Below are 16,187 nucleotides of genomic sequence, written 5' to 3'. Positions count from 1 at the left end.
AAGTAAGCCAGAAAGATAAAGAACATTACAGCATACTAACACATATATATGGAATTTAGAAAGATGGTAACAACAACCCTTTATGCAAGGCAGATTCTTTACCATCTGAGCCACCAGGGATTCTTTTAGAAAATGGGGTACTCCCATAACAAATACCTAAAAGTATAGAAGCAGCTTTGGAACTGGATAATGGGTAGAGGCTGGAAGAGTTTTGAAGTGAGTGCTAGAAATATGGACATTAAAGGCAATTCTGGTGAGCTCTTAAGACAGAAGTGAGAACAGGTTATTGAAAACTAGAGGAAAGGGCAATCCTTGTTAGAAAGTCGCGAAGAACTTATAAAGTGGTAAATAACTTAACCATTTTCTGAAGTTTTATGGAAGGTAGAACTTGAGCGTAATAAATTAGGACATATAGCCGAGGAGATTTCTAAGCAAAGTGTTGAATGAACAGCTTGATTTCTTTTGACTGCTTATAGTAAAATATAAAGGAGAGAGATGAATTGAAGTAGGAGTTGCTCAGCAAAATGGAACCAGAGGTTGAAGATTTACGAAACCATCAGTCTATCCATATTGCAAAAAATGAGAAAGCATATTCTGAAGGGAACACCAGAGGTGTGGCTGGACTGTCATTCATTGAATTTAATGAGTTTCTGGGATTATATAAGTAGAAACACTTCTAGTTTGAAATAAAGATGTAATGAACGAAGGCTGTTCAACTTCTTAAATTTGACAGGACAGGGATATTAGAGTTATTTGACTGTGAACATGTGTTTTTCTTTAAGAAGAGAGAAAAGTGACCTCAAAAGTGATTCTGAGATTATCAGGCTTCAGCAGGCTAGAAGGTCTCTGCTGAAAGCGTTGGGTCTGGTACTGCTCTGTAGAGCTATGGTGTGTAGGACCCACGCCTAGGTCTCTTTGGGTCACATGCCACTCTGGGGACCTGGAGAGCAGAGTATGAAACCAAGGAGGATTATTCTCCAACCTTTAAATCTAATGAAATTTGCCTTGCCAGATGTTGGACTTCTTTGGGACCTAACACCCCTTCTTTCTTTCCTGTTTCTCCCTTTTGGAATGGGAATGTCCATCTTTTGCCTGTCCCACCACTCGGTTTTGGAAGCACATGACTTGTCTGGTTTCATAGGTTCACAGCTGGAGAGGATTTTGCCTCAGGATAAGTCATACCTCGTCTTACCTGGGTATGATTTAGATGATATTTAGATATAACTTTGGACTTGAGAGTTGATGCTGGAATGAGTTAAGAATTTTGTGGCTGTCGGGAAGGAATGAATGTATTTTTCAGATGAGAAGAACATGAATTTGGGAGTCTATGGTGGAATGTTATGGACTGAATGTATATGTCTCTTCAAAACTCAAATGTTGAAGCCCTAACCCCCCCAGTGTAGTGATTTTTTTTTGTGAGGGTCTTTGGGAGGTAATTAGGTCGTTGGGGTAGCCCTAGTCCCTAATGGAATTGGTGCCCCTGTGGAGACACTAAAGAGTTTCATCTCTCTCCACCATGTGAAGATGCAGTGAGAAATTGGCTTCCTGCAAGTCAGAAAGAGAGTTCTCATTAGAACCCAATCATAATGGCATTCTGATCTCAGACTGTGATAAATAAATTTCTATTGTTTGAGCTACCTTGTCTTAGGATACTTTGTTATGTACCAGAACTGTGAGAAATAAGTTTCTATTGTTTGAGCCATCTAGTCTATCCTACTTTGTTATGGTAGTCTAAAAGAAAACAAGGCATTTAAAAATGTGTAGCCACTTTGTGTACTGAGACTAACTGATTCTTAGATGTCTGATGTTCCTTAGCTCTTAATCTTTCCTAATTGTGCTACATTTATGGACCAGAGGACACTATAACACCTTTGTAGTTATTCAGCTAATTCAGATATGTAAAGAGAGAATCTATGGAAATTCTGTTATAATTGATTTCTTAGTACCACTAGAATTTCTAACTATAAAACATATTATGTTAAATGCTTGATTTTGAGAAGTTAACAAAATTGAGTTTAAATGTATGTTTATACATTTGACCCTTTTTGAAAGATTTAAGTTTATAAGATTATTATTTTCAGAATGTAAATTATTGAGTTACTATCTCACTGTAGGTGAGATAACTGCAGATATAATATGAAATGTGTATTCAAATTTGGAGAGTTGTCAGATATGTCAAGTTGTATCTTAATTTCCTTTCAGAGAATATTAAAGTTTGAGAGATAAGCCATACAGTGTAGTAAATTTCTCTTTCTTCATCCTTTATTCTACCTAGTATAGTTGTATATTAATAATTTTTAAATGATTTTTTGTGTACATTTTTATTAAAGACAAGTGTTAAACCTATAATTCTTAATTCATAGACTCAGGAAATGTATGAATGAATGATGCATATTTATATCATCTTATTTACTATTTATTAAGAACATCTTTTTCTAGGTATGTGGATTGTGAGTGAGTGTACAGAACTTGAAATATTTTTATGGTTGTTAGAAAAACAGGTTTTTTCTTGCGGGCTTGGATTTCTTTCTTTCTTTTTTTTTTTTTTTTTTTTTGCTCTAGAAAATTGCTGTACGTTATCAGAAACTTTAAGATTTAAACATTTTTCTGTATAAAAGAACCACAGTAATCATCTGTTTGACTATCCTGAATCATACACATAGGAAAGTAATCACAATGTTTGGTTACTTCAATTTTGTGTTCTTATTTATTTGTGATATATTTATACTTTTCTGTACTATTGCTTGTTGTTTACTTTAAGGACAAAAACAGATTGGAGGGGCAGGAATAGAACTTAGGTACATATTTCCTGAGTATACATTATTTTTACACAAATTACCCTTTCTTTGAATATGTTAGCAAGGGAACTGTTGTATTTTTTAAAAAAGAACAAAAATAGCTGTACAAATCTACACATTTTCCTTGACCTTCTACGGCATATTGTGTGTGGTTTGATTTTCTTTTTAGTTACTGGAGTGTTTTCTTCTCAGAATGAAATGAATTTTATTTTAAAACTACACTACAGCAAGTATTATCCTCTAATGTAGCATCACATTGTTAATTAATTGTGTTCATTCTCTCTGCTTATGAAAATTTGAAGGACGTACATTATGAAGCAGAGTATATTAGCTTGCATCATCCTGCTATCTGTGTGAGGAAGCACATTTATACCATTATTATATTCGTAGTTGCTGTGCATTTGCTTCTGGGCTGTTAATTTACACTAAAGTGGATAATTACTGAAGTTGCCTTTCTGCTTGACTTTGATTCCTAGCAGCTCAGATATTCAAGTACGATTACTATGCTATAAGTTTTGAGATTTAGTTTTCTTTTCTGAAAATTGTCTTTGAAGCTCTGTAAGTACTACAGCATTGTTGGTTTCCAGGCAAGGTGTTTGGTTAACCTTACTCCAAAAACTTAGCAAAATATAGAAAATGTTTATTCTTCTGTGCTTTAAAGCTTTTATCAAATTATTTGAAACAATTTGATGATATTTAACTGGTAAGTGCTATACCAAAAACCAGTTTCTCCACTTGAGATAGAAGACTCCACTCATTAATGAGATTGTGCTGTACAAGTTTCTGTTCCCAAATCTGTACCACTGTTTATTCAAAATAGAAATAGTATATGCTGGTTAAGTTCCCAGGCTAAACCACAGAGATGTGTTCATAACCTCAGGTTGCTGACCTCTGATATTGAATGTACTGACTTGAAATTCTAGGACCTGGGAGCAATACAGTACAGGAGAGAGTAGGAGGAAAAGAAGAGCTTTCTCTCTTTGCTAGCTGCTAATTTATGAACCCTAGGAAGTCTTTGCCTTTTCTAGAGTTGCCTGCAATTTTAAATTTAAAAATTTTAAACTTTATAAAACTGGAATTAGTGGAATTGTAGCCAGTGTAATTGGAGCCATGTTTAAACATTTAAGGGAGAGGTATTTTTGCCATGGGCTCAGTTTCGTTTTACAAATCCCTAAACTTAGTATTATTTAGTTAATTACTTAGTCCTTCTTTTCACACTTGAATACATATATCTTCTAAGTACTACACTTGTATACAGTTGACTACTTGCTGGTATAGGAGAAGGACAGTGATCACAGTTTTGTATTTTTGATCTTTTGCAGTTTGGGACTAGGACCTTTTTGTAAATGTATTTCTTGTTTCAGGGTGGAGGTGGGGTGTACAGGAAAATGTATATATTTTGTTTTTCCTGGAAAGATCTTCTATTTATTGTTTTGTATGATTTAAATACTTTCTTTCTATTGTAGGTTTATGGTAAATATACCAGCTCTAGAACAGATGAATCAGATTTTACACATCTTGTTTATATTTTTACCCTTTTTCTGGGCACTCGGGACCCTACCCCCACCTGATGCACTTTTCTTATGGGCAGTGGAGCAGGTTTTAGAGTTCGGCCTTGGAGGCTCATCTATGTCAACTCACCTACGGTAATTATTTTCAGTATTAAAGTGATAGTGTAATTTATTCTCAAGGAACATTTTTTTTCTTTTCAAGCAGATCTTTTTTTTTTTCCCCCCCTCTGCAGGTTGTTAATAATGTTCATCATTTCTGCTGGAACAGCTGTAGCATCTTATTTCATTCCCAGCACTGTTGGTGTGGTTCTTTTCATGACTGGACTTGGGTTCTTACTGAGTCTTAACCTAAGTGAGATGGTTCTTGTCTTCAAACACAGTGTGACCAGACACAGAGTTGGAACCAAATCTAATGCTTTATCCAGTGGTTCAGAAATCCGGTTCACTTGGAGGGAATATCTTTTCTACAGCATTGTATTAGTCTTGGCCCTCTTAGAAACTGGTTTGTTGCATCATTTTGCTAGTTTCTCACAGATTTCCAAAAACAGTCCTCAGGCTGTTGTTGGCTATACTTTGATGATATTATTTATAATACTGTGGATACTTAAAGAAATTCAAAGTGTTTATATCTTTGGAATTTTCCGGAACCCTTTCTATCCAAAGGATGTGCAAACTGTGACTTTATTCCTAGAGAAGCAGACAAAGCTTATGAAGATTGGTGTTGTCAGACGGATTTTAATAAATTTAGGTAGGCAGATAAAACATAATAAACTTGCATTATATCTAGGAAGTATACAAAAATATTACAAAATTCCTGTCATTTGTATAATGTTATATTGCTATAGATATTCTTTTATGTTTTGGTTTGTTTGCTTATTCTTTCTTAATTAATTGCTTGAATGTGCTCATAAAAATACAGGCCAAAATTAAATATGGTAAAAGATTATTTTGCCTTCATTAAATTTGTCTCTTTTTTGTCTTAGTGTCACCTTTTGCTATGATAGCATTTCTTTCATTGGACAGTTCCTTACAAAGGCTTCACTCTGTATCTGTCTCCATTGGATTCACAAGAGCTTTTAGAATGGTAATACTAATATGCACTTAATAGTATGTTCCTGTTCCCAAATTATGATTTTGTTTAGCAGCTTACTTAAATGATCAGATTCTGCCTAGTAATGGTTCATTTGTGTGCTGCAGGTGTGGCAGAATACAGAGACTGCTTTATTGGAGACAGTCATTGTAGCGGCGGTGCACTTGCTGAGCTCCAGTGCAGACATGTGGTGGAGCAGAAGCCTGGACACAGGAATCAAACTCTTACTGGTGAATATGTTTTTTAATATCTTGAATGAGATGTATTTCATATACCATAAAATCATTCACTTAAAGTCTGAAGTTCTGTGGTATATATTCAGAACTTTGCAGCCATCACCACAATCTAATTTTAGATCATTTTCAACATCCCAGAAAGAAACCTCATACACATTAATAGTCATTTCCATTCCACTCTCCATCCATTCTACTACTCCAGCCCCAGCAACTATTAATCTACTTTCTGTCTCCAAGGACTTTCCAGTTCTGGACATTTCACATGATCAAAATTACCTAGTATGTTGTCTTTTGCATTTGGCAAAAGACACTGACAGTTGTCTTACTTTTTCAATATAGGATTTTCATGAATGTGAACTCTGTTTTTGTGATTTTAATAGTGCATTTCTCTGAATGCTAATGGTTCATCTTTATGTATATTTATTGGCCATTTATGTATGTTTTTGAAGGAAATGTCTGCTCAAATTCTTTGCCCATTTTTACCCAGGTTATTTGCCTTTTTACTGTTAAGTTTTGTTGGTTTTTTTGTTAAGTTTAATAAGAGTTCTTCATATATTCTGCATAAGTTCCTTGACAGATATATGATCAGAAAAAATTTTCTCCCATCCTGTAGGTTTTCTTAAGCTTACTTGATAATGTCCTTTGAAGCAAAAAAGTTAATTTTTATGAAATTCTGTTTATTTCTTTTGTTGCTTGTATTCTCTGGTGTCATATCTAATAAACACTGCTTTCAAGATCACAAAGATTTACTGTGTCTTCTAGTTCTTAACACTTGATTCTGTGATCTACTTGGAATTAATTTTTGCATATGTTATGAGGTAAATTTCCAAATCCATTCTTTTGTATATGGATGTGTGGTGGTTTCAGTATCATTTATTCAAAAAACTATTTTTCCCTTTTCTTGACGCCTTGTCAAAAGTCAAGCAACAAATATAAGGGTTCATTTCTGGACACTCATTCTCTTTTCCATTTGTCTATATATCTGTCCTTATGCCAGTACAACACTGTCTTGATTACAATACTAGCTTTGTAGTAGTTTTAAAATTGGGAACTGTGAATCTTATGACTTTGTTGTTTCTTTTCAAGATTGTTTGACTATATTAATAATTCTTAAATGTTTATAGTATTCAGTATGTATCTTAATATATTTTGTACTATGTAGTATTTTGTAGTATTGAAGCTATCAGCTTTTCTCTTTGGGAAGCTTTTAAATTACTAATTCAGTTTCTCTACTTGTTATATGTGAATTCAGATTTTCTGTTTCTTCTTGAATCAGTTTTGGTAATTTATGTCTTTTTCTTAGAAGTTGTCAGTTTCATCTAAGTGACCTAATTTGTTGGTGTACAGTTTTTCATAATATTCTTTTATAATTCTTTATGTCTTTTTCTGTAAGGTTGCTGGTAATGTTATCTGTTTCATTCCTGATTTTAGTAATTTACATCTTCTATGTATTTTTCTTGGTTGGTCTGGCTAAAGGTTTGTCAGTTTTGTTGATCTCAAAAAAAAAAAAAATCAGCTTTTGGTTTCACTGATTTTATCTATTATTTTTCTATCCTCTATTTTATTAATTTCTACTCTAACCTTTATTATTTCTTTACCTCTGCTTACTTGAGATTTAGTTGCTCTTCTCTAGTTTCCTAAAATGGAAGATTAGGTTACTGGTTTAAGATACTTCTGTTCTTTTGATATATACAGTTGTAACTATAAATTTCTCTCTGAGGATTGTTTTTGCTGTGTCACAAGTTTTGATTTGTGTTTCATTCATCTGAAAATGTTTTCTTATTTTCATCTGAAAATGTTTTCTTATTTATCTTGTGATTTCTCCTTTGACCTGTTGGTTATTTAGGAATATGTCTTTTAATTTCCACATTTCATTCTGTTGTTGATTTAATTCACTTTTGATTGAAGAACATACTTTTCATGATTGTATAAATATAGTTAGAATGATTTCAGTCAGTTGAGATTTATCTTATGGCATGATGTATAATTAAGATTAAGATTTCTTAATCTGTAAAGTATTCTCTAAAATAAGGATAAATTAAGTATAGTTGCTTAGCTATTACTTCTAGTTCTTAACAAGCATGTAATGCAGAGCTTAATCAACCATAAGACATAGCACTCTGTCATTTCTCTTTAGTACTGCTTGTTTTTAAGAGAGCCTAAACTTTTAAAAGTATAGTCTCATTTGCTAATTGTGGGAATCAAGAAAATTATATCAGAGAATCTTACATAAGGGCAATTTCCTCAAAAATCTTGGGGCAGTGATAAAATTACATTGTTTTTCTTTTTTGATCTTGAAAATTCATGAAAAGTATTTAAGAATAAAAAAGTCATTTTTATGTCTCTCCAGGTTGGTATCATGCGTGATCGTCTGATTCAGTTCATCGCTAAATTGCAGTTTGCTGTGACTGTGCTTGTGGCATCATGGACAGAGAAAAAACGTAGAAAATCAACCACCACTTTGGGTGTACTCAACATCGTCTTCTCTCCATTCGTGTTGGTCGTCATAGTTTTTTCTACACTACTCTCCTCTCCCTTACTCCCCCTCTTTACCCTTCCTTTGTTCTTGGTGGGGTTTCCTCGGCCTGTTCAGAGTTGGCCAGGAGTGGTGGGCACCACAGCCTGTGTGTGTGCGGATACAGTGTACTATTGCCAGATGGTCCCGGGTTTAATCACTGCGCTGCAGTCTGCAGTGGCAGCTGGGAGTTTAGGTAAGTGAATAGCTTGTGTTTACAACATCCTCACTAATATATTTGAAGTATAGGAAAATGAACACACAGAAAAACAGTGTTTTGATCCAGCTATTATACAGATTCTAATACTTTGATGTGCAGGCAGACAGACTAAATGTGAAGAAGTATATTTTCTTGTTTTGAGGTAAATAAAGTCATAAAAATACTGAGTGAAAATTTCATTAACACCTTAATTTTGACAATTTTTAAGAAACATTTTCTTGACTCAAATTGGGTTATAGTCCCACCATGAAGCATGATAACACCTTATTTTCCAAAATTTTTATGAATTTATGATGAGTTCATGTCAGGTAGAAGTAACAGCTTAAGCCCATAGAGTGAAAACCAGTATTATATATCAAATTGAAGAACTTAAAGAAGTGTGCTTGTGTCTTAACTAGTTATTATCTACCAACTTTAGCAGTATGACAAGGCTAGAGGCAAGGTAACATAAAAGCTTTGGCTGTGATCCATAGCCTTCCAAAATGAAGTGCTGTATGAATATTAGCAAGATTTTTGATGAGAATGGACTAATATTGTAATCATAATTTTGTGATAGCTTTCTAATTTCATCATACACTATGTAAGTTCAACTATTTTATATTTCTAAAGGTTGGCTTTAGAGAAGGTACAAACTGATGACAATAGTTCGTTGTCTTCTGCTGTATACTTTAGCCCCATATTTGGTTTAGATATGGCCAGTGACTTCCTAGCACACTGACTCCACTGGCAGAGAATAGCAATTGAAAATTGGAATTTTAGTGTTTACTTGGATTGAGTTTTTTAAATTCTCTATTAAGTGAGATAACTTAGTAAAAACTTTTTGTAATACAGATTTTCATGAGTAATCATTTTCCTTTCTTATAGGAAATATTCTACACTTTTAATACTTTTATTCAGTTCCAATTAATTTTTATTATTTAGTGCAGTGCCACTTTTTAAAATACCTGTAAGGTTAAACTCACATCTGAAATAATAAATAACCTTATTATCAAATCAATTACATTCATCTGGTTAAGTGTGTTTTAAGTATTTCCTGGAGAAAAAGCAAACAAACAACAGTGAGGTAACATTTCACACACATCTGATTGGCAAAATGTGAAAAAAAAGTCTGATATTAACAAGTGTTAGCTAGGGAATGGAAATAGGAACTCTCAAACCTTGCTGGAAGGGACTGTGTAAATTCATACAGCAACCTTGAAGAGTAAATTTAATAGTCTGTAGTAGTGATGTACATATCTCATGACCTAAGGATTCCAGTTTTAGATTTTATGGTCCAGTGATTCCAGTTCTAGAGAAACTCTTGCATATGTGTTTTGGGGGTCCCAGGTTTGATGATTTTTTAGGACACATAGGACTCAGCATACAGTTGTGCTCATAGCTAAGATTTAATATAGCAAAAGGATGCTAAACAAATACAGCAAAGGAAAATCACTTGGGGTGAAAAGACTGGGTGAAAGCTTCCAGGCATCCTCTCCCAGGGGGGTTACACAAAACGTGTTTAATTTCCCAGCAACTTCTTGTGACAGTATGTGTGGTATGTTGACTACTGAGGAAGCTTATTTGAGACTCAGTGCCTAAACCTTATATTGAGGGCTGGTCATGTAGGCCCCTCTGTCTACCACATGCCAAAATTCCAGCCTCCCAAAAGGAAAGCAAGTGTTCAGTATAAACTGTATTCTTTGCACAAACAGTTTAGGCCCAAAGAGAGACTGTTTATCAGTTAGGGTAGTGAAATACAAGTTTTCAGCCAAGGGCCAACTTTGTAAGCAGACGTTTTATTGGATAACAGTACAAACAGATTTGTACAAAGTAATTTATGCAGCATTATTTATAATAATGAAAAATTGGAAAATGTGAAGTGTTTATTAACAGGGAAGTGAACATTTAAATTTAGCTACATTCATACAGCCAGTCCATCCTAAAGGAGATCAGTCTTGGGTGTTCATTGGAAGGACTGATGCTGAAGCTGAAACTCCAGTACTTTTGCCACCTGATGCGAAGAGTTGACTCATTGGAAAAGACCATGATGCTGGGAGGGATTGGGGGCAGGAGGAGAAGGGGACGACAGATGATGAGATGGTTGGATGGCATCACCGACTCGATGGACATGGGTTTGAGTAAACTCCGGGAGTTTGTGATGGACAGGGAGGCCAGTCGTGCTGCGATTCATGGGGTCACAAAGAGTCGGACACGACTGAGTGACTGAACTGAAGTGAACTGATAAAATGAATTCTCAGTGCAGTTACAGTGAATGAGCTTTGTAGTCAAAATATCTCAGAGATATAATGTTAAGAGAAAAACTAAGTTTTAAGAGCATTTATATTATAGTCTGGTAGGTAGCATTTTATGTAAGTTTTTAACAGCACAAATCATTTTTATAGGCATGTATATAAAAATGTCCAAAATATATTTGTTTTCCTAATATATTTAGCATGTATTTAGAATTTTATGTAAGAGGTTCTCATTTGTTGTTTTTATGCAAAATATATTCTTAAATTCTTATTATCACCTATAGTTTTCTTTTCCAACTGTTCCTGTAGAAAGCTTAATTTCTCCTGATATGCAATGGATAGTCGTTTGTATTTTTGACATAAAAAGAGGGTAGAAAGAGTTATGAATTAGTTCCAAGTGTTTTATTGATTTTTTTAAAATTCACATGGCAAAATAAAACAAGCTTGAACAATTACTTACTTTTTTTTCTAATTTGTTTTAGGTCTCCTCTTACCTGGGTCTCATTACTTGGGCCGTTTTCAGGATCGTTTAATATGGATAATGATTCTAGAATGTGGCTATACTTATTGCTGTGTTAACATTAAGGTCATTGTGCATTTGAAATCTCTCTTGTACAAGTTAAAATTTTGTTAAGCACACATCAGAGACTTAATAGCTCACTTTGAAAGAGTATCTTTTAATTACCTGTGAAAACACCTAGGATTTTTAAAGTATATTTCAATATGCACATATTGATAGACTAGTGTTGACTATATGATAGAGCATAATAACAAAGTACACTTGCCCCTTTTTTATCTTTTTATCCTTATCTGGGTGAGCATCTCAAAAAGGTGACTGAGTAATATTTTCTTTACTCCTATATCATATAAGCATTCTCAACTTAATAAAAACCTTCTTTTGACCCCATTTCCCTTACCTGCTAACACTCTTTGTTTTTCTCCTTTCAGAGCAAAATGCTTTATTAGAATTGCTTATCATCATGTCTCCAATTTTCATTTCTCCCATTTTTTGTCCAACTTACCCTAGTTTTTGACCCTTTCTATTATGCTACTGAAAAACCTAATGTCAAGGTCTCCAGTGACTGACGATTGCTTAATCCAATGATCAGTTCTTACACCTGGTCTTATTTGACCTGTCAGAAGCATTTGACACAGTTGATCTCTTCACTTATTTCACGGATTAATCCTTGAGAGTCTCCTCGGATGGTTCCTTCTCTCTTCCTTAACCTCTTAATATCAGACTGGCCCAGGTCTTGCTGACAACTTCATCCTTCTGGTAGCTCAGCTCAAAAACATTTGGGCTTTAGTCTAGTGACATTTGATTCCTTGTTTACTTCTATACCCCACATCCAATCCAGTACGAAATCTTATTGGCTCCACCATTGTCATCCTGTATCCCACCACTTCTCACCACCCTGCCCTCAGCCCTTTTCATCCTTTTTATGGGTAACTGCAATTGCTTCCTAATTGGTCTCTGCTTCTACTGATCCCACAACTAGCCTATTACCACCCAGAATGATCTTTAAAATCTAAGTCAGATCATGCCACTTCTCTACTCAAAATTCTACAGAGGATTTCTTCTTTTGTTCAGAGTAAAAGCCAAGGCTGTAAATGGTCAAGCTCCCAGTTTTCTATTTTGTCTCATCTGCTGCTTTAACTGTCTCACTCCACTCCAACATACTGGCTGTTCCTTCTGCTGGAACACCCTTCTTTTCAAGTAACCACACAGTTAACTCTCTCACCAGCTTTAAGGCTTTGCTCAGATGTCACCTCAGTAAGGTCTACTATGACTATTCTATTTAAAATTGCATACCCACTCCCATCCTGACTGCACTTCCAATCCTCCTGGCTTGCTTTACTTTTTCTCTGTTTTTATAGCTCTATACCTTCTAACAAACTGTGTAATTTACTTATTAATTTTATTGCTGATTACCTGTGTCCCCCCACTTTTCTAACATAAAAGTCACAAGAGCAAGGATCTTTGTTTTTATTTAGAGACTGTATTCTAAGCCCCTGGAACAGTGCCTGGCACATAGTAGGCCCTTATTAAGTATTTGTTGAATGAATAGTGAATGAATGAATTTTTTTGTCTTAGCATAGATTGGATAAAATTTCTATGATTATAAACTGTTCCTTTAGTCCAGTGGTTCTCAAAATCCAGTTCTTCAGATTAGTAATTTTAACATCTCCTGGGAACTTATTAGAAATGAAATTTTGAGGCCTCAACCCAGACCTACTGAATCAGAAACTCTGGGGCAGTGCCCAGCAGTCGGTTTTAACAGGCCTCCCAGTGTTTCTGACTCACCTAAAGTTTGAGAACTAGTATTCTAGTCTAACATGTACAAGTAGGAGAAGGCAAAAAATCATGCAAAATATGGAGGATATTTTGATTGCTTAATTTAGTTCTATTTTTTAAATGGTATGGTTTTAAAATACCTAATAATGCAGGTCATTTTATAATCTTTTGTGCTCCATGTAACACTTTAAAAATTTGACAAATCACTTTCATTACTTACTTTAATCTTCACAGTCCTATATGCCAGGGCTATTTTTCTTTGAAAGAGAAGCAAAAGGAATCTCAGAGGGTTAGTGATGTACTCAGGATTGTGTACTAGCATTTGAGCAGAGCCATTATTTAAAAGCAGTTTCTAATGTCACATTCCATGTTCTTTCCCTGGATCACAGTACAACCTAACATCATTGCCTTTTATTAAAAACACTGGTAGTTTTGAGAAAATGTATAAATAAGTAAGCAATAATTACAATAATAATAATAGTAAACAGTGAGCTGATGTATCCTCTTCAGGTGATTGATTTTAGGGAAGTAATCAAAATGTGTTTAAAATTTATATAGGAATATATTCAAAGCATTCTTTCAGTATATATTTGTTGCATACCTACTGTGTGTCAGACACTGCTTTAGGCACTGAGGATATAAGAGTAACCGAAAGAGAGCTGATTGATGGAGTTTATATTGTAGTTGGAGGAGATAGAAAATAATCAAATACATAAACTTATTATTTTTATGTTATTATAATTTTTAAAAACTTGAACAGGATACTGGTTAAATAAATTATGACATATCTATACAGTAGAATAATGCTAGTATATAAAGTAGAATGGAAAGGATACAAAATTATGTGCACACTATATATTTCCAATTTTACTCCTTCCCAAATTTTTATAATTTAAAAAAATTCTTAATAAGTGTGATTTAATCTTGACCTACAGTCTTAAAATTATGGTCATACTCATTAAAATTGTTTTGCCAATTTCTATTGGAATTTCTATAATGTCTTTAAAAATGCAACATTATTTTTCATTTCCATATCCAACGTAAAAATGTATCATTAAGTTTGAATTAAGATTTGCTCTCAGGTTAAATAATTTTTGTTTCATTTTACATATTTTTATTATGAGAATGCAATCCATGAACAGTTACAAAACTGGTTACTTTTCTTTTTGTAATAAGTGATCATAAGCTCAAGTACTTTTAATTTCCTCTTTAGGGGTTAGAATTGCAAGAGACATCCTGTCACACTGCTGAAGCTCGAAGAGTTGACGAAGTTTTTGAAAGTGCCTTTGAACAAGAAGAATATGTAAAATTATGTTCCATTAATGAACACTTTGGAAATGTTTTGACACCCTGTACTGTTTTGCCTGTGAAACTCTATTCTGATGCCAGGAATGTCCTGTCTGGCATAATTGATTCTCATGATAACTTAAAAGAATTTAAAGGTGACCTTGTTAAAGTACTTCTGTGGATACTTGTTCAGTACTGTTCTAGAAGGTCTAGCATGCTGGAGAATGCTCACAAAACTGAAAATAAAGGGAAAGCATCTCTAATAATCCTGCCTGCTTTGAATACTGAACCACAAACTGAATCCCCAGAAGACACAGATAGTTTAAATTCAGAAAATTTGGATGACTGGTCTGATGATGTTTTTGGTGAAGAGCCAACTATCAAAAAAGGAAAAGATGAAAAAGATCAGTTGCAAGTATTGCCAGGTATAAATTTGCCTATTCCTGGTTCAGTAGAATCACAGAACGTTGGTAGTCATTCTACAAACACAGTTACTGAAGAGAGTCTTTACCAAGCAGTTGCCCTTGGATACCCTGCCATTGACAAAGGAAAACAAGAAGCCATGGCATATATCCCTCTCATGGAGTTCAGTTGTTCTCATTCTCACTTATTAAGCTTACCTGAAAAGTGGATGTCTAACTGTTTACCTAATTCCAAAATGAAGGAGATGAGTTCATTATTTCCAGAAGACTGGTACCAGTTTATTTTAATGCAGTTGGAATGTTTTCCTTCAAAAGAAAATGCCTCAAATGTAGGGGAAGAAATTGCAAAGGACAGAGTTCTAAAAGACTTGTATGTTCGTACAGTAATGACTTGTTACTTTAGTTTGTTTGGGGTAGACAATATGATTCCTAGTCCTGGTCATATATTGAGAGTTTACAGTGGTGTTTTGCCTTGGTCTCTTGCCTTGGATTGGCTCACAGAAAAACCAGACCTGTTCCAACTAGCCCTAAAAGCTTTCAGGTAATTTATTTTTATTACATACAAGTTTTAATATTGGCGGGAAAATGTTGATTAAAAAAAAAAAAAAACTTAGAAGGAGATGCTCTTCCATTTTTAATTTTAAAAAATGATCACTTTCCTACAATTTAAAAAAAAAAAATGGTTCGTATGTACTATGATTATATACGGAATACACTTAAATTTGTACTTCTCTTTTTTTGTGTGGAGTATCTATTTTATATGGCTTTCTGGATTTTTTTCTTTTAACTCTTACCATTTCTTTTTCTCTGAAATATGTATGATTTTAATTTAATGTCTTAAAAATATTGATCGAACTTAAAATTCATTGTTTCTCCATTTTTTAAGGTACACTCTGAAACTAATGATCGATAAAGCAAGTTTAGGTCCAGTAGAAGACTTTAAAGGGTTGATTAACTGCCTTGAAGAATATGAAAGTGACTGGTACATTGGTTTGGTATCTGATGAGAAGTGGAAGGAAGCAGTTTTACAAGAAAAACCATACTTGTTTTCTCTGGGATATGATCCTAATATGGTAAGGTTAAAAATGTGTTCCTAAACATTTTTTTATATAAACCTTAAAGAATAGAAATCAGTTTTAAAGTATTTAACCTCAGTAATAGAGATAACATTCTAGGTATAAATATGTCAATTATATTGGGACTTCCCTGGTGGTCCAGTGGTTAAACCTGCGTGGTTCCAATGCAGGCAGCATAGGTTCGACTCTGGTTGGGGAACTAAAATCCCACATGCCACACAGTACAGCCAAAAATTTAAAAAGTAAATAATGAACAGCCTAGAAGAAAGGGCAGATTCTTAGAAAGGTACAGTCTCCCAAGACTGAACCAGAAATACAAACTATGAACTGTGATTGAAACTGTGGTTTTAAAATGCCCAAGAAACAAAAGTCCAAGACCGGATAGCTTCACAGGTAAATTCTGTCAAACATGTAGAGAAGAGGTCACACCTCTGCATCTGAAACTCTTCCAGAAAATTGCAGAGGAAGGAACACTGCTAAGCTCATTCTATGAAACCACCACCTG

At 34.2% G+C, this 16,187-nt stretch overlaps 1 protein-coding gene across 4 annotated transcripts in view; it reads left to right on the top strand.

The window, feature by feature from the left end:
- The window catches only part of PCNX4 (pecanex 4), a 36,415-nt gene that overhangs the window by 13,140 nt on the left and 7,088 nt on the right, over positions 1-16,187 (top strand). For all 4 annotated transcript variants that reach the window (XM_043920029.1, XM_043920028.1, XM_043920030.1 and 1 more), the window contains 8 exons: positions 4,265-4,444; positions 4,543-5,057; positions 5,293-5,393; positions 5,507-5,629; positions 7,986-8,346; positions 11,084-11,187; positions 14,111-15,147; positions 15,493-15,679. In XM_043920029.1, coding sequence (XP_043775964.1) covers positions 4,265-4,444; positions 4,543-5,057; positions 5,293-5,393; positions 5,507-5,629; positions 7,986-8,346; positions 11,084-11,187; positions 14,111-15,147; positions 15,493-15,679 — 2,608 coding nt within the window. The remainder of the gene's footprint in view (positions 1-4,264; positions 4,445-4,542; positions 5,058-5,292; positions 5,394-5,506; positions 5,630-7,985; positions 8,347-11,083; positions 11,188-14,110; positions 15,148-15,492; positions 15,680-16,187) is intronic.

The sequence above is a fragment of the Cervus elaphus genome, chromosome 12 (genome assembly GCF_910594005.1).
Source record: "Cervus elaphus chromosome 12, mCerEla1.1, whole genome shotgun sequence".
In the NCBI taxonomy this organism is placed as follows: Eukaryota; Metazoa; Chordata; class Mammalia; order Artiodactyla; family Cervidae; genus Cervus; species Cervus elaphus.
This window is presented reverse-complemented; position numbering and strand designations above follow the sequence as displayed.